Source organism: Lynx canadensis, chromosome D1, assembly GCF_007474595.2.
Source record: "Lynx canadensis isolate LIC74 chromosome D1, mLynCan4.pri.v2, whole genome shotgun sequence".
In the NCBI taxonomy this organism is placed as follows: Eukaryota; Metazoa; Chordata; class Mammalia; order Carnivora; family Felidae; genus Lynx; species Lynx canadensis.
Genome location: NC_044312.2, coordinates 11,762,747 through 11,781,938, shown reverse-complemented (window position 1 = coordinate 11,781,938; position 19,192 = coordinate 11,762,747). Strand labels below are relative to the sequence as shown.

The 19,192-nt window shown below is 41.0% G+C and overlaps 1 protein-coding gene across 1 annotated transcript in view; it reads right to left on the bottom strand.

Moving 5' to 3' along the window:
* Positions 1-14,693, bottom strand: part of HTR3B (5-hydroxytryptamine receptor 3B) — a gene marked incomplete at its 5' end in the record, with an annotated part of 47,336 nt that extends 32,643 nt beyond the window's left edge. The window contains 1 exon segment of the mRNA XM_032594978.1: positions 14,633-14,693. Coding sequence (XP_032450869.1) covers positions 14,633-14,693 — 61 coding nt within the window.
* Between the last annotated feature and the right edge of the window lie 4,499 nt (positions 14,694-19,192).

The window sequence follows — 19,192 nt, the reverse complement described above, 5'->3', positions numbered from 1 at the left end:
AAGCCAAGACCATTTTGGATAAAAAATGTATTATTCAGACATAAAAGCAAATCTGAAAAAGAATTCCCCAGACTATCAATGTAAATTGCTGCCAAGAAAGACTGATTTCTAGAGAAACAGGGGTTTATCAAACAGTTTTAACATTTCAGAGCATATTTCCAGCTGCCTGTACAAAGCCCCACTGTGTGCCTCTGTGTGTATGTATACATGTAGATAAAGATACAGATGTAGGTATACATATACATATATAGATCTATCATCGTAGGTCTCCATGTAGCTTCAGAGGACTAGGCATTGTACAGATGATAAATAAAAACAAACACTTGAAAAGAGTTATACAGCACAATGTAGACAAATATCATCTCTCGCTTCTAAGAGTTAATACTCAATGCCTAAAATAAAATCATTACAAGGACCCACCTGAGGCAGCCACCAGGATGAAGGGCCACAGAGGAGCCATTGCACCTGCCGTTGTTCCCGGGCACATCCCAAAGAGAAGAAACGTAAACTTGCCTACGGGACGGAACACCACTCAATTTTTCCCAAAGGGGCCCCTCTTCACTCCGTTCTTTGCTGTTTGCCAGTTTATGCTGTCCTCGCCGGTGCTATTTTGTAAACATTGAACAGGACCAAAGGCGACGCCAGCACCACACAATGTTTCAGAACTGATGCCACAGCAATACCCCTTAACTTCTCCATTTGGTTCTGCCCCAGCATCAGATCGTGGCCAACATTTCAATTTCCCTGACAAGAGATAGCTAAGTGAAAAATGTAATCTAAGAGGAGCCCCTAAGGAGGGGACATTCCACACTAATATGGTTTCCTTTACAGCCTTTACCTAAGGCGATGATCTTGCTGACATTCAGGACACTAATTTCATTAATAATTGAGACCTAAATAGCTGTTCTAAACCAGACTTATGCAGGAGCCTCTTCAGCATTTGACAATGGCTATTGGACTCTTGAATCACACAAAGCTAATGGAACCCTGTTATTGTCTAATCAAGAACAGCTGCTAACAATACAGTGGGGAAAGTGTACTCTGTGTTTCCTGAGCTCCTTTAATTAAAAGAAACGTTGATGTTTGATAAATGGGGGTGCTTCTTAAATTGTCACTGAGTATACAATCCAGAAAGTAAACCATGTATGAGAGGATCCTTCTAGGCTGACTGAAGATGAGGGCTACGAAAGCTGGACATCATGTGATAAATTTTTTCTTACATCTTTTCACTGAGCACCCATACTCTTCATTATGAAGGAAAAAGAGACCTAATTCCATATGATTCTATCTGCCACTGGTAGACCCCTAGATGCTCTAGAAACAAAAACTGAATTTCATACCATTTCCAACATCTATCTGCTTTTTAATACGAGTGGGATTGTAGAGGCATAGGATTGAGATGAGTTTCACAGAGCAAACCGAGGGGAGAAATACATACCTGATCCCTGTTCTGCTAATTTATCTAGTCCCTTTGTTTACAATCTATGAAGCTGTCTCCTTAATTTTCATCTACCAATAAAATGTAGCCTGACTGACTTCCTACTGTTGGTGACAGGAGTTACAAATATGGAAAGGGAGGAAACTAGGATGAACCCTGAAGCATCGAGTTGGTTTTGGAGGCATCAGTGTGAATTTGTGGTTTTCAATACATGTGGCTACATATAAAAATAAACACAGATGTCAATGTGTGTGTACAGATGTTAATACATACTTGTATCCCAAGCTCTGTCCACTGGTGAGTCTGGGAGCCAAGACACCCCAGTAGCAATGAGTATACCCGACACCCAGATCTTAGTTTCTAAATAACACACTTACCTAAAAAGGAAGACATGGAGCTGAACAGGGGATGTGTGAGAAGACCCAAGAACATCTTGTTGCGTCACAAAGTGAAGAAGTGCTAAAAGAATGACAAGGAGGGGCACCTGGATGGCTCAGTCGGTTGAGCATCCGTCTTGGGCTCAGGTCATGATCTCGTGGTTTGTGGGTTCGAGCCCCGAGTCGGGCTCTGTGCTGACAGCTCAGAGCCTGGAGCTGTTTCAGATTCTGTGTCTCCCTCTCTCACTCAAAAATAAACATTAAAAAATAATTAAAAATAAAAGAATGATAGAGACATGTTAAAAGGGCATAGTTAGTTGAAGGAACTCCCAAAATAAAATACAAATCCACAGGGTGCTTGAGAGGCTCAGTCAGTTAAGCGTCTGACTTCAGCTCAGGTCATGATCTTGTGATCGGCAGGTTTGAGCCCCACGTCAGGCTCTGTGCTGACAGCTCGGAGCCTGGAGCCTGCTTCAGATTCTTTGTCTCCCTCTCTCTCTGCCCCTCCCCCTCTCATTCTCTCTCTCTCTCTCTCTCTCTCAAAAATAAACATTAAAAATTAAAAAAAAAAAAAATGAATCCACAAGTCCATGCTGATTTAAATGAATGAAATGAAGACTTTTCCTTAAGTTAGAATGCCAACTAACACATGTAGAAGGAATGTCAGAATCTTCATAGTCATAATTCACTCAAAAAACATCAGTGGCTGATAAAACCTAGCTGGCGAAAGTTTGATGAAAAACAGGACACTTACACAACATACTTATTAATCAGAATGAGTAAAAAAAAAAAAAAAAAACTTTCCGTGGAGAAATCTGGCAGACAACACGTTAATCAAATGATGAAAATTAACGTTACCAATCACGGGAGTTGTGTGCCATGAGATAGGAGGGACTGAGAAGACACAGCTGCACTTCTGTGATCATCCTGCCAAAAATTCAAAACTTGGATCTATCTGGAAGGAGACACCAGATAACCCCATACTGTGGGACACTCTACAAAACAGCTTATAATCTTCAAAAGTGTCAAGGTTAGGGAAGCTGAGGAAAGACGGAGAAACCGTGTCCCATAAAGCCGATTAAGGAGACATGACAACTCGGTGCAATGTGTGACTCTGGATTGGATCCTTTTGTTACAAAGAACATCTTGGGGAGACTTCGCAAAACCCAAGGTGGGGGCCTAGAGACTCCCGATTTTGATGGAATTGAGATCATGTAATGTTCTTGTTCGTAAGAATCAGATTCTAAGCACGCACAGGCGACAGAGCATCATGTTGGCAAACTACTCTCAAACGGTTGGGGGCGGGATTCATTTTACTATTCTCCCAGTCTTGCTGTGTATTTGAAAATATTTCAGGAAAAAAAAAAAAAAAGAAACGTAACCTGGTAGTGAAAATTTGATACAAACTTATGGAAAGTTTAGAAACATCCTTGAAAGAGGATGGCCAGATAAATGGGGCTTTATCAAGAGATCCGACCTCCAAAGACTGATCTGGCCACCAAAGTCCCAGAACTTTCCATGAGAAGAAAAGCAAGCTGCAGACAGACATATCTATGCACCTAGCACTTTTTATGGGAAGGCGACACAGAAGCTTCCCTTTATGCAAAGGTTTAATCGCGATGATGATCGGCACTACATTCTTGCCACACATTTTATTTTAGCAAGCCACGGTAAGTCAGACCTTCTGGGATATGCTTTCCCCTCCCTTTTCTTCTCACTTCCTCATGTACCCATCTGTTACTGGAAGGCCACTGCTAATGATGTGTAATACAGGTACATTACAACCTTCATTAGCTAATTTAACAACAGTCTGGTGATCCTGCCCATTACAGCTCTTTATTGGCTGATGAATTCTGCCAAGATGGGAACGGTTTTGTGTGACTGACTTGTTTTCAAAATAGTTTATACACAGACGCTTCCCCATCTTTCCTTGATCGCCTTGCTCTGTATCACCAAATGGCTCAGATATTTGTTTTTCCAATCTTACTGCCCTGTCTGGATTTAGTTTGTTTACTTGGTGCTTTTAGATTTGGTATCTCTTCCCTGTTCATTTTTTTTTTCATGAAAATTTAATTTTTCATGAAATTTTTCAGGAACATGGTCTCTTCTCACTCATTAATACAGTACTTTTTATCCATTACTCAAAGATCTCACCACACCCCTCTAAGCTATTTAGGAAGAATGAATGTGAGGTGAACCCCGTTCAGGCCTTTCAAGCAGATCAGTGTATTAAAACGAAAAAAAATGGAATTGTCAGAAGCTAAGCATTCAGCCTTCTTAAAATATCAGCTAAGAAAAAGACTTAGTAATCTGAGGTTTGAATCTGTTGTTTCTTGAAAGCAGTCTAGGGTCAGGCCTGTCACTAAGAGGCTACCTAGAGATGTATTTCTTTCAGAAGTCCCGTCTCCACATTCCCAGGAGCCCTTGCACTTTGTCTCTCCATTATTTCCAAGTAAGATACAACACCTCTTAGCTGGACCAGTGTCTTTGGAAGAAGGAGGGGGAGAGGTTTTATTATGCAAACATAATAAGAAGTGTTTATTATGCAAACAGCAACTGAGTTATGTGTCCTTTAAGACTACTAAATAGTTTTTAATTACTGCTATATCAGTAAATCCCATAAATATGCAAATGCAATTAGTTCACAAAACAGACCTTAAATATCTTTATTCCTCTCCAACAAAATTCTTTGAAGTTAATCGCTAACTCTCTTTGTTCACTCTCTTGGCAGTTGTGCTAACATTGACAGGAATTTTGACAGATGTACATATTCAGGGGAAACCACATTTTCTGAGCACATCTGGTCAGGCTGGAGCAGAAAAGTAGAAATGGACACTCTAGCCGAAATCAAATATTTAATGAGTACAGTCCCATGTGAAACTTCTTTTACTCTATAGCATTATCCTCTGAAATAAATATCAAGGTAACCACTGGGACGCCACTTCAAGTACAAAGCCGCACTCAACATTTGATTTTCTTCTGGCTCAGAATTTCATTTTTAATAATAACGCACATTTTCTCCTGGTCCTTAAAAATGAATGAATGAATAAATGAACGAATGAACGGACGAAGGAACAGAGGAATAGTATCACCCATGACCCTGGCCCTTCCTGGCTATGTGACATGGTTTTCTACGGGAAGTCATGGAACACAGGAGTAAGTTTCCCAGGCTTTGGAATCTGACACATCTCAGTTGCCCTCCCAGCCCCATCACTTGCTAGATGCTCATGGCCGTGGTCAAATTGCTTACTGTTTTTAAGCTTCAGTTTTCACATCTGTAAAAAGGGTGTAATAGGCTCTGTTTAGTTTTCTATGGCAACAAAACAGATTCCTACACACTTAGCAGCTTAAAACCAAACTCGTTTGTGAGCTCATGGTTCTGTAAGTCAGAAACCCAGGTACAGCTTGAATGGGTTCTCTGCTCAGGGTCTTAGAGGGGGAAGTCATGGTGGTATACTAGAAATGGCTCTTACTGCATCAAAAGGGCCAACTGTGTACATCCCTTCCCAACTCTGTTCAGTGACATCAGGTTAGTAGCTTGAGAGCAGCCATGATGGGAATGTCTGCCACACGGACGTCGGACATCGGCAAACACTACCAGTCAGCGCTCCTCCCACCAGCTGGCTACCAAACACCTGCTAGTGTGCTATGGCCCACTCCCTTGAACTTCCAGGGTCTCACAGATACCTCCTACATTATGGCATTTATGCAAGTATATTGTGACCTTCCTGTCTCTTCCAGAACCCTGTGGATTCTTTGAAGGTAGAGCACTGTATCTAATTCATCTTTGCGTCTCCAGCACAGAGCTTGGCACCTAGTGAGTACTCATTAAATACATAAGGAGGATGGAACAAAGAGAGGGAGGGAAGAATTAACAGACGGGCAGAAAAGAAGTTTGGTTTACGCAAGAAAGAGGACACACCAAAAGGGATGAGCTTTTTCACAACCATACCCAATATGCTGTCCTTCCTCCACCATCTCAGAAAGGATGGGCGGCAACGATGACTCGGGTTCAGAGCAAGATCACTTTTGGTGGGTTTGGTCCAGAGCCAGCCAGCAAGCCATGCAAAGGATACACACTGGATCCAGACACAGGGAGTTCATGCCTCTTTGATTCTCTCAGAGGGTGCTAAAATTCAGGGGTCTCACAGTTACCTGGAGAGAGATGTCCGTCCCCCCGCCCAAAAAAACTAGAGGAACATGGGATCACATGGTTTGCTGCTTCTTGTCATGCCTCTGAGGACATCGGCTCCAGGACGCTGCTTCAGCTGCCATGTAAGGCAGGTGGTCCTAGTAATCTGCATCGTCCAGGCCTCCTGCACACATTATGGGCCTTGAAGTCTTGCTGTGCCAGCTCCGGGCATCTCCCCGGATCTGTGGCGCACTGCAGGACCCAGGGCTTCTCCATTTAGGCCCACTTAGAACTTTTCTGTGGAGAGACCACGGTCAACCACAGCAGCCAGTAAGATATTCTGGTTCGGGTCTAAATTTCTGGACATTTCCAACTCTGCTGCGGACTCAAGATGGGGCAAGGGCTTTGACCTGCTGGAGCCTGTTTTATTTATCCAGCCATCCATGTGCTCACTATGTGGGGAGTTGTGGTGGACACTGGGGAATATAAAGAAAGTTCAAGGAACTTGGAATACAGGTGATAGATAAGAAACACTGAGCACACAATGAGATAAACACTAGCTAGCTGGTAAGTGAACTCGGGACAATGGAAGCAAAAAGAGGAGCCAGACTTGGGGTGGGGTGAGAAGAGGGGTTTCACAAATAGCATTTCTGTTGGGAAAAGGCGAGGGCAGGAAGAGTGGAACTCCCAGCAGAAGGAATAAGGTAGGAAAAGGCCGAATGGTACCTTCCCTGGGACTGCAAGCCTCCTTTTGTAAAACTGGGGAGCAGACAGAACACAGGTTTCTACCTGAACCACCCTAATTGCCCAAAGAAAGGCCAGTCGCTTTAAACACAAACACATGAAATAAAGTAAAAGAAAAGCAAATTAGGGAGCAGATAATTCTAGACTCACAAGATGAGCGGATTAACACATTCATGTTGCAAAGTGTTGAGAGAGGAATAAAACAGAAAAGGGAAATATTGTATAAGTCTGTATAAGTGCCGTTATTATAAAGCTGTCTCTAAATGGTCTGTGGCAATTATTCTAAAATGCACAACAGCTGTATTTGTCCCCTTTCTGCCACTGCTGAAATTTACACTGTCACTGCTCCAGGAGGATGGCTTGGCACTAATAACAGGCTGGCTGACTATGGCTGGAGTGTGACAGACCTCTAGTTAGAGCCCTTAAAGAGGAGAGAGGAGTGGGAAAATGAAAAGCACAGTGGAAGCCAAAGTAGATGTAGTCAGAGCACCGCCTTGTGGCAGCCACTGCACCTGCAGCTCCAGGGAACATCCATCCAACCTATTGTCCGTCGTACTTTACTGTTCACGTTTCCACAGCTTGAAAGTCATGCCATGCCTCTATTCATGCCTCTTGTCTTCTTTGCTGTAAACATTCCTCTCCAGGTTCCCCAACACCAATTCATCATCTGTTTCTACTTTGCTTGCAACTGTCAACAAATTCCTCTTTGCTTACTTCCTTACTCTTCCTTCTCCAAACTCTTGGTCCCAGGAGCACCCAAGTTTCCCAGTGATTCAGTGATGTTTGAAGAGGCAGTTTCTCTTTCTCCCTAAGAGTGGAAATAAAGAAAGCCTTGGCTCTCCACTTCTGAAATGTTATAAAAAGTGTTAATTAAAAAAACCATATAAGGGCGTCTGGGTGGCTCTGTTAGTTGAACGTCCGACTTCAGCTCAGGTCATGATCTCACGGTTTGTGGGTTCGAGCCCCATGTCGGGCTCTGTGCTGACAGCTCAGAGCCTGGAGCCTGCTTCCAATTCTGTGTCTCCCTCTCTCTGTCTCTGCCCCTCCCCCATGCATTCTCTCTCTCTCTCTCTCTCCCTCCCTCACTCCCTCAAAAATAAACATTAAAAAAACAAGAGATGAATTTAAAAATTTTTAGTGTTATTTATTTTTTGAGAGAAAGTGACAGAGTGTGAATGGGGGAGGGGCAGAGAGAGAGGGAGACACAGAATCTGCAGCAGGCTCCAGGCTCTGAGCTGTCAGCAAAGAGCCTGATGCAGGCCTCGAACCCATGAACCCTGAGATCATGACCTGAGCCAAAGTTGGATGCTCAACCAACTGAACCACCTAGGAGCCCCAAAACCAATAAAGAATTTTAATGTTATAAAGGTCTACCTTTTCTAGAATGTCATATAGTTAGAATCATACAGTATGTAGCCATTTCAGAATCAGACTTGTAAATACAGAGAACTGATGGTTGCCAGAGGGGTGGGTTTGGGGGTCGGGCAAAATAGGTGAAGAGGAGTGGGAGATACAGGCTTCCAGTTATGGAGTGAATAAGCCACCAGAATAAAAGGCACAGCATAAGGAACATAGCCAATGGTATTGTAATAGCGATGTATCAGGATGTATCAGGACAGACCAGTAGCCACACTTGTGAACGCAGCATGACATATAAACTTCTTGTATCACTATGTTGTACATATGAAACTAATGTAACATTGTGTGTCTATTATACTTAAATAAAACATAAAATAAACCCATGCATTTTCTCTAAGCACTAGGTTAGGGGCATTACACAAATTTTGATATATTGTATATTCGTTACTTTTCTGTCTTAAATATTTTCTAACCTCTCGTGATTTTCTTGCCCCACAGATTATTTAGAAGTAAGTTTTTATTTTAAAATTTGGGATGTTTTTCTAGATATTGTACGATCTTCCTCGACTTATGATGAGGTTACATCCCCATGAACCCATCATAAGTTGAAAATATCATTAAGCAGAAAATGCATTTAATACACCTAACTTACCAAACATCATAGCTTAGCCTACCTGACCTTAGCCGGGCTCACAACACTTACATAGCCTACAGTGGGAGAAATTCATCTAGCGCAAAGCCTATTTATAATAAAGTTTAATCTCTCATATAATTTACTCAATACTATACTGAAAGTGAAAACCCAAAACCAGAATGGCTGCATGGGTATAGAATGGTTGTAGGTGGTAGGTGGATCAATCGTCGTGGCTGACTGGGCACAGTGGCACAAAGCTGCTGCCCAGTGTCACAACAAAGAACCATACTGTACAGCAGCAGCTCAGGAAAAGATCAAAATTCAAAATTCATAGTGGTTCTAATGAATGTATATCACTTTTGCACCACTGTGAGGTTGAAAAATTGTAAGTGAGATCTTCAAAAGTTGGGGACATCTGTACTGTTCTTGACTTGCAATTTAATTTTGTTGTGGTAAAAGAACATATTCGATGATTTCAATAATCTTATTTTGACTGAGAGCTGTTTGTGGGTTAGCATATGATTTGTTGTAAAAGCACCGTGTGTACTGAAAGGAAGGTGCAGTCTGACATCGTTGGATGTAACATTCCGTGAATAACAATTAGATCAAGGTGGTAGATAGTGTTGTTTGGGTTATATTTTTGCGGTTCTTTCCTGTCTCTTGTTGTACCACTTCCTGTGGGGTGTTAAAACCTCTTACTACCATTGTGGAATTGTCCATTTCTTCTTTTATCCTTTCAATTTTGCTTCATACATTTTAGGAGCTCTGTTATTAGGCACATACACATTGACACATTTACGAATATCAGTCTTCTTGATGAATCCATGTATCCATCATTATAAAATGGCCCGTTTTTGATAATACTCTTTGCCACGGGTCTGTTTTGTCTGATATTAATAACCCACTGTGGCCTTTCCATGCTTATTTACATGCTTTAACAGGATACCACAGACTGGTTTGGCTTAAAATAACAGGAACTTATTTCTCAACCATTCTCGGGGCTGGAGTCTAAGGTCAGGGTGTAAGCATGATCAAGTTCTGGGTGAAGAGACCTCTTCAGGGTTGCAGGTTGCTGGCTTCTTGTATCCTCATATAATGGAAAGGGGACTAGAGAAACTCTCTGGGGCCATAATATATAATAAGGGCATTAATTTCATCATGAGGCTCTACCTTCATGACCTAATCACCCCCCAGAAGGCCTCACTTCCTAATTGGGGGTTAAGATTTCAATATATGAATGGGGGGGGGTGGAAACCAACATTCAGTCCATGGCACATGGTATGTCTTCCCTTTCCATCTATTTGCTTTCAGCCTACATGTGTGTTTATATTTAAAGCCATCTCTTACATCTAGCATATTTGGGTCTTCTTTTTCATTTCAGTTTGTTAATTTCTGCCTTTTAATTGGAATATTGATCCACTAATATTTAAAAGTAGTTTTTGATACGTTTGGATTTAAGTTACCCATTTATTATTTGTATTTTATATTCTTTCTTTTAAAAAACTCCTCCTTTTCTGCCTACTTTTGGATTTAACTTTTTAAAAATTTTAAATGTTTATTTATTCTTTAAATAGATAGAGAGAGAGAGAGAGAGAGAGGAGACAGAGCACCGAGCAAGGGAGGGAGGGCAGAATGGGCAACAAAGAATCTGAAGCAGGCTCCAGGCTCCAAGCTGTCAGCACAGAGCCTGACACAGGTCTCAACTCACAAACCACGAGATCATGACCTGAGCTGAAGTTGGATGCTTAAGCGAACAGGCCACCCAGGCACCCCTGGATTTTTTTGGTTTTTAATAAAGATTACCTATTGGCTTTTTAGCTATACTTTTTGCACAACTCTTTTTAGTGGTTATACTAGAAATTAAATAAACATTGTTCACACAGTCTACTTTTCAAGTTACTACAGCACTTTCCCATCAAATGTAGTTACCATGCAATCATTTGGTTCCATTTACTGGCCCCTGCCATCACCATGCTCCGTTGTGTCACGTGTTACATCTAAATAGATACACCCCACAAGACAGTGTGAGAGTTTTTCCTTTACACAATACGTACCCTACTATAAAGCCAAGTCAATGACTTTTTCATTTCAAATACTGAATGTTTAAGCTTGACTTTTTTCATTTTGTTATTATGTTTTATAATTATCTGTGGAGGTTCTTCCATTTTGCTTACTACAAGTATGGTTTCCTTTACTTCACAGAGCTTAGTTATCACAGACACTTTAACGTTCTTGTCTAATGGATTCTAACATCTTCATCTGGCCTGTCTTTTCTCTTGGTAAGAGGTCATATTTTCCTGGTTCTTTATATATCAAGTAATTTGGGATTGTATTCCTACATATTATGTTTGTTTTTAATGTTTTTTTTTTTTTGAGAAAGAGAGAGAGAGCAAGAGAGAGGGAGGGTTGGGATATAGAGAGAGGGAGACACAGAATCGGAAGCAGGCTCCAGGCTCCAAGCTGTCAGCACGCAGGGCTTGAACCCATGAACTGTGACATCATGACCTGACCTGAAGTCAGACGTTTAACCAACTGAGCCACCCAGGTGCCCCCTTATATATTATGTTTTACCGAGACTCTCAAATCTCTGTCTAAAGGATGGAGAGGGTGTTTGTGTGTGTGTGTGTGTGTGTGTGTGTGTGTGTGTGTGTGTGTGTGTGTAACCTCTTTCTCCAATGAATGTCGATGTTTTTGTGCTTTGGCAGTTTTGTGCTTTGGCAGCTAATTTGGTGAGACTCAAACTGCAAACTGTCTCTTTTGGACACAGGCAACAGCTCAAAGCTCATCCGATTTGTTCTGTCCTTTTTGAGGTGCTTTGCGGCTGCTGGAAGGGTCAGCCAGAAACGTGGTTAGACTTTGCACAAAAACCTGGGGATCTTTTCTCTACCTCTCTCCTCTTCACAATTCCCTCCCTTTCTTTTGGGTTGCCATGTTTGTCCTAACTCTAGTTTTTGGTTCCTCAGGCCAGAAGCCTGGTTGGTTTTCCACTAGCACTTCCACCACCGCGTGTCATGCTGTGACTATGGTCCGTTATCTGAGTAAAGCTGAAATATTGGGGCACACACCCCTCGTCGGACCTTTCTGCCACGTTACGACTCCCTTTTGAAACCTCTATTCAAGCTCCAGATACTTCAGGTACTTTTTATTTTGTCCAGACTTTGTAACTGTTATCTGTTAGACAGGAGATTTGTTAAGATCTTAATCCTCCATACCAAAAGCAACATTCTTGATTAATTTATTTTATAAATAAAAAAAAAATTTAATGTTTATATTTGACAAAGAGACGGAGAGAGAGTACACAAGTAGGGGAGGGCCAGGGAGAGAGGGAGACACAGAATCCGAGGCAGGCTCCAGGCTCTGAGCTGTCAGCACAGAGCCCGATGCGAGGCCCGAACTCCCAAACTGTGAGATCATGACCTGAGCTGAAGTCACTTAATGGGCTGAGCCACCCAGGCGCCGCTTGATTAATTTATTTTAAAAAGCAACACGGTGGGGTGCCTGGGTGGCTCAGTCAGTTGGGTGTCGAACTCTTGATTTCAGCTCAGGTCATGATCTCATGGTTCACGAGTTCAAGTCCCACGTCGGGCTCCATGTTGATGGTGTGGAACATGCTTTAGATTCTCTCTCTCTCCTCTCTCTCTGCTCCTTCCCTGTGCATGCACATATGCTAACTTTTTCTCTCTTAAAATAAATAAACTTAAAAAAAGGCAATACTGGGGCACCTGGGTGGCGCAGTCGGTTAAGCATCCGACTTCAGCCAGGTCACGATCTCGCGGTCCGGGAGTTCGAGCCCCGCGTCAGGCTCTGGGCTGATGGCTCGGAGCCTGGAGCCTGTTTCCGATTCTGTGTCTCCCTCTCTCTCTGCCCCTCCCCCGTTCATGCTCTGTCTCTCTCTGTCCCATAAATAAATAAACGTTGAAAAAAAAAAAAAAAGGCAATACTATCTCAGCAACATAAAAAGAAAATAAATATAACTTGTTATGGACTGAACGTAATCATCAAAATCACAATTATTAATTACTAAGTTTTCAAATCTGAAGAAAAATAAATAAGAACTACAAGTAACAATGAATCACATAACTTCTGTAAAAAAAATGAAAGTATTTTCAGTCTGTCATTTATAAGAGGGAAAATGAGTTCTAGTAGCTGTTAAATACCAAGATAAGGGCTTACATTGTATATACATACCACATCTTCTTTAGTCATCGTTCAATGGACATTTGGGCTCTTTCCATAATTTGACTATTGTTGATAGTGTTGCTATAAATATTGGGGTACATGTGCCCCCTCGAATCAGCATTTTTCCATCCTTTGGATAAATACCTAGTAGTGGAATTACTGGGTCATAGGATAGTTCTATTTTTAATTCTTTGAGGAACCTCCGTACTGTTTTCCAGAGTGGCTGCACCAGTTTGCATTCCCATCAACAGTGCAAAAGTGTTCCCCTTTCTCCACATCCTCGCCAACACCTGTTGTTTCCTGAGTTGTTCAGTTTAGCCATTGTGACCAGTGTGAGGTGGTACCTCATTGTGGCTTTGATTTACATTTCTCTGATGATGAGTGATGTTGAGCATCTTTTCATGTGTCTGTTGGCCACCCGGATGTCTTCTTTGGAAAAGTATCTATTCATGTCTTCCACCCATTTCTTCACCGGATTATGTGGTTTTGGGTTGTTGAGCTTGATATGTCCTTTATAGATTTTGGATACCAACGCTTTATCCAATATATCCTTTGCAAATATCTTCTCCCATTCTGTCTGTTGCCTTTTAGTTCTACTGATTGTTTCCTTTGCTGTGCAGAAGCTTTTTATCTTATATGCAATGGAATATTACTCAGTGATCAAAAAGAATAAAATTTTGCCATTTGCAACATGGATGGAACTAAAGTATTATTATGCTAAGCAAATTAATTCAGTCAGAGAAGAAAAATACATATGATTTCACGCACATGTGGAATTTAAGAAACAAAACAGATGAGCATAGGGGAAGGGAAGGAAAATCACATAAAAACAGAGAGGGAGGCAAACCATAAAAGACTCTTAAGTACAGATAATAAACTGAGGGTTGCTGGAGGGGAGGTCGGTGGGGGGGGGGGGGGGCTAAATGGGTTATGGGCATTAAGGAGGGCACTTGTTGGGATGAGCGCTGGGTGTTATATGGGAGTGATGAATCACTGGGCTCTAGTCCTGAAACCAACACTACACTAACTTGAATTTAAATTAAAAAAAAAAAAAGGTAAGGGCTTACAACACCAAAGCTTCAGATTTTTAGTCTTTATGATAACCAAGACAGAGATTCCCAAATAATGTGTCCATGGTGGGGGGGGGGGGGAAGCCAAAATATACACCACATATGGCTTTTCTAGTATGGTTAAATACTAAGAATGAATTCCTAGACAAGAAAAGAAACAAAAACATCACTTTTGTTAAACTTTTGCTTCAATAAGTGCTCCTTCCCCAACCAGGAACCTCTAGCACTGGCTCTGAACAGGCAGGCTTCCTTGGTAATGTCCACAAAGTGACAGAAAGGGGCTCTTGACCCTATTCAGTTTGAGCAATGCAAATTTTGTTTTTGTAAAAATCAAAACTTATTTAAGTGTCACTTCATAATGCGGAAAGTATTTTCATCACGTTCTCCCAGCGAGGTCACAACCAGATCATGGACCTGCTCACCACGATCGAGCCAGAGTGCTGGTCTGGCTGCTTTTCCATTCTCTTTGTCTTGCCAACGAATTAATGAGCTTTAACATATGACAATAATTGTGGGGATCACTGTTCTCTTTTCATAAAGTTAAGGGAACCAAATTTGAGAATCCTCTACTTCAAATAACATGACTAGTAATTTCGAGCTAAGTAACTTTTCCAAATCTTTTTACTCCTTGGTACTAGAGAATCTTGATTTGCACAGACCAGCTCTCTGAACTGCCAGCCCAAAGCACGCACTACGTACCTGTCCTCCTGAACACAACTGATGTCCCCTCTATGGAGTGGCGGCTCCTCACAAAAATGGCTCAAGAGTCCACTCTATTCAGGACACTGTCTTCCTTCGGTTTTCACTTTCTGGTTACTCTGGAGAAGTGGAAGAGACAATAAATACTCCAACAAACCACTGTTTCCAAATTTTAAAGTTGTTCCCTTCAACATTCCAGGTCTAAATAAAATTCTAAAACTCTCTTCTCTCATGGGAAGAAAAAAATCCCACAACTGCAAAATCAAAAACCCATTCAACTTCTGCCCCCCTCTGGCAGAGACCATCAAATATTTTCCCTCCTTTGAACTCCACGTTGTCGCCTTTCTCTTCCGGGATGGCTCTCAGGCACCTCTTGGCCTTAAATGCCACAGAGGATGGCTTACAAAACTGAAAAAGCTACCCAGTCCCTTAAGGGCAAGGGTCTCCAGGCAGTGATCCCACCCACCTTCAATGGGGTGCCCTCTACTCCCTCTGGCTATGTTCTTTAGAAACAGATGAACCAGTTCTTATTAAGGATACATACTTAATCAGACAGGGTTAGAGATTTGCATTTTAGTTATATCTGAAAGACTTTGGGTTATACTATGGTGAGATTCTCTAGGAATTGCTTACTTTCAAGATAAACTGCTCCGTAGTAGGATGACCAGACAATTTAACATCCAATCCTAGAAGTTTGAGGAAGGAAAAGCTACCAAAAATCATTCCGGGGAAAACAGGGGGTAAACCATAATTGCCCCAGGCAAACTGGGTGGACCTGTGGTTAACTCCACCTATAACTAGTCTTTAATGGCCTGCCAAGACTCCCATTGTCTTACTCTCTGCTTTCTCTGTCAACTCAGTTCAGGTAACACCTCCTCCTAGAAATCTTTACAGGCTGTTTCTTAATGATTCATCTTTCCTGGGTTTCTTTAAGCCAGAATCTTCTATTTTACCTCAGCCTATAGAAAGAGAGCTAGACTGCTTAGCTTAGAATCAGGGCTCCCGTCTTTAGAGGAGAAAAGTCTTGGGCAAAGTACTTTACCTTTCTGTGGTGGTTTCCTCATTTGTAAAGGAGGTATTAATAAAACAGCACTTCATAGGGTCTCGTGAGAATGAGTTCATACTTGCAAAGCACTCAGGACACCACCTAGCCTATAAGTGCTCAGTGAAGTTATTACTTCCTCTAAAAATGTTCTGTTTTCTTCCAAGGTCAAGTTATCAGATCAGTAAAAACATCCACATTTCCGAAGGCAAGTTTGTATTAGTTACTCTGGCCTCATCTATTTTTTCAAATTCTGATATTTTGAGGAGGAAGATTTTTCACTTCAATGGGGCCCTGGGTGAAAACATTAAGTCACCTTAAGTTCCAATTTATGCTTCTAGTACTTGCTGCATTATACAAACTTCTATTTTTTTTTTTTTCTGGGTAGCTTTCTGGTTTTTATCTTAAATGATATTTTCGGTTTCTGTAGGAGGCCACAACTTTGACATAGAAGTCTTTCCCCAAATCTTGAAGCTAAAGAGGAAAATGTTTATAAAATAGAATTTCTAGCTCATTGGACATCATCTAAAATATGGATTTGGGGCACACTCTGCATAAAATGGAATGGCAATATTTTTCATTTATCTTGATGATAGTTCAAATTATAATTCCAGAGAATTTTTTTAATGTTTATTTTTTTTAAGAGACACACACACAACACACACAACACACACACACAGAGTGTGAGCGGGGGGGGGGGGGGGGGGGGGCGGCAGAGAGCTTGAGAGGGAGACACAGAATCTGAAGCAGGCTCCAGACTCTGAGCTCCAGCACAGAGCCTGACTCGGGGCTCAAACTCACAGACCACGAGATCATGACCTGAGCCGAAGTGGGATGCTTAACCGACGGAGCCACGCAGGGGCCCCTAATTTCAGAGAATGTTAAATTTCTGCCTCATGCATCAGCCGGCATTCAAAAGGGTAACCTGCAAACTACAGAGACTTTTCTCAATATTTTTTGAGGGCACGGAAACATCATTAGAGCAAGGATTGATAGGCTTTTCATTTTAAGTTTAATGTTCTTTTAAACTTTTGTATTACTGAGTAGTTAATAAAATTTATGTAAAATGATATAATGAACCCTCATGTAAATACCACTTGATTTATGAAACCAGAACATTAGGAGTACCTGTAAATTCCCTTATATGCCCGTTCCCTATCCCTTCCCTTCCCATCCCTTCCTTCAGAGCTTCTTGTTCAAATTTGTGTTTATAATATTCAGGCTTTCATTTGTAGTTTAACCATATGTTTATCTCCCTAGATGATATATTATTTGATGGTTTTTGTAATTCATACAAATGGAATTACATTATGTGCCATCTTCTGTGATTTGCTTGATCCCCTACAGTACTATGTTCCTAAGATTCATCCATGATATTGCATAGCTGTAATTCACTCATTTTAACTGCTCTATAAATTTCCATCGAATGACAACACAAAACAATTGATCAATTTTACCGTTGATATATTTAGGTTGATCCCTGCTTCATCTGCCATTAAAAGTGTTAAGAACATCTTACACATAGATCCTAACTAACACTAAGAATTGTTCTAGGATACATACTTAGGACATGCTGAATGTGAGGCACACACAACTTCAAATTTTAGTACTAGATGCCAAATTTTTCCAAAGTGGCTGTGCTAATTTACACTACCAGCGAGTGTGTAAGTGTTCTCCCATTGCTCCACATTCTTGACCACACTTGTAATTGTGGTATTTAAAAATTTTTGCCAACTGGATGCATGACATGGCATCTTTGTGGTCTTAATTCCTGTGTTCCTCATTATCAGTGAGTTTAAGCATCTTTTCAACTGCTTGGGTTTCCTTTTCTATCCAGCATCTGCACAGCGTTTGGCTGTTCCTTCTATTACACTGTCTCTTTTGTAAAGGTGTTTCACCTGGTCTGGATCATTGGTTCTCAACTGGAGAATATGCCCCTTAGGGAACATTTTGCAAGGTCTGGAGACATTTGTGATGGTCATAGGTAGGCAGCAGAGAGCTACTGGCATCTAGTAGGGAGAGGCCAGAGATGATGCCAAAACATCCTACAGCGCATTGGACAGGCCTCAAAACAAAGAGGTATCTGGCCCCAACATGTGAACAGTGCCAAGGTTTGGGAATTTTGTTCTGGATACTAATATGTTATCAGTTACATTGTTACAATTATTTTCTCCCAGTTTGTGGATTTTTTTTTTCATGGTACCTTTTAACGAAGAGAAATTCTTAATCTTTTGTTAATTTTTTTTAATGTTTATTTATTTTGAGAGAGGGAGAGAGACAGAGCGTGAGTGGGGGAGGAGCAGAGAGAGACAGAGACACAGAATCTGGCTCCAGGCTTTGAGCTGTCAGCACAGAGCCCGACGCCAGGCTTGAACCCACGAACCATGAGATCATGACCTGAGCCAAAATCGGAACCTTAACTGACTGAGCCACCCAGGCGCCCTGAGAAATTCTTAATTTTAGCATTAATTAAAGTTACCAACTTTTCTTTTATGGTTTGTACTTTTGTATCTGATTTAAAGAAGTTCTCCTATCCTCAAGGTATAATCTCCAACTGGATGTTTAAATTTTTTTAATTTTGCTTTTTTAAAGTCTTTAATCCACCTAAAACTGGTTTCTACTTATGATGTAAGCTAAGAGTCCAAAATTAATTTTTTATATGGATAACTAGTTGTCTGAGTACCATTTATGAAAAGTCCCATCTGACGCCCACTGGTCTACAATGCTGGTTTGTCAAAAATCAAGTTTGCAGAAGTACGCTTATTTCTGGTTCTTTATTATCACGTCTCAATCTGGAAGCTAAAGTTATATTCACCTTCTTATAAAAGGAAAATTGAATCCCACAGGTTAAAGGTTAATTCATGAATTCTGAGAAAACAGATTTAAGATGTTTGTTTTATGTTTTTTTCTTTTTTAGTGTTTGTTTTCTAGAGAAACAAAAACAAGGAGATATGAGGTTGTTATTTTGCATGCTAAGGCCAAATACCTTGAAAATGAAAATGAACTCATTCACCTTACTGAAAGGGTAACAAACTACATTTGCCTACAGTACACATTTCAGGAAGGCCAGAAATTCGTTTTTCAAGTAGCCAAAGAGAGCCTTTTCTGAGACACTTTCAGAATACCTATAATTTAACCTTGTAATTCATCTAATTATTTAATCTAGGGGTTATAACAGAAATATCCATACTGTTTCCAAAATAGTGAGAAAGGCCATTTTCCTAACTGCTAAGAAGCTGGCCCGTAAGGACATTTCTGACTAGATTGTTCCTGGAAAGGAATCCACTGCTCAGAGAACAGTCATACCTGTCAATCAGCCTCAGCCTTCAGCTCTCAGTTCCAGTTGCTCCAAAGACAGTGGCAGAAACTATTTACAGAGTGAAACGAGAAGAGAGAAGAAATAGAAGTATGCATTTCCGTCTTTCTCCTTTTTTCTTTTCCTAACACGTTCCCTTCATTCTTTTATTCCACAAGCTCCACACAAGTATTCAATAACACAAAAGAGGATCATTTTATTA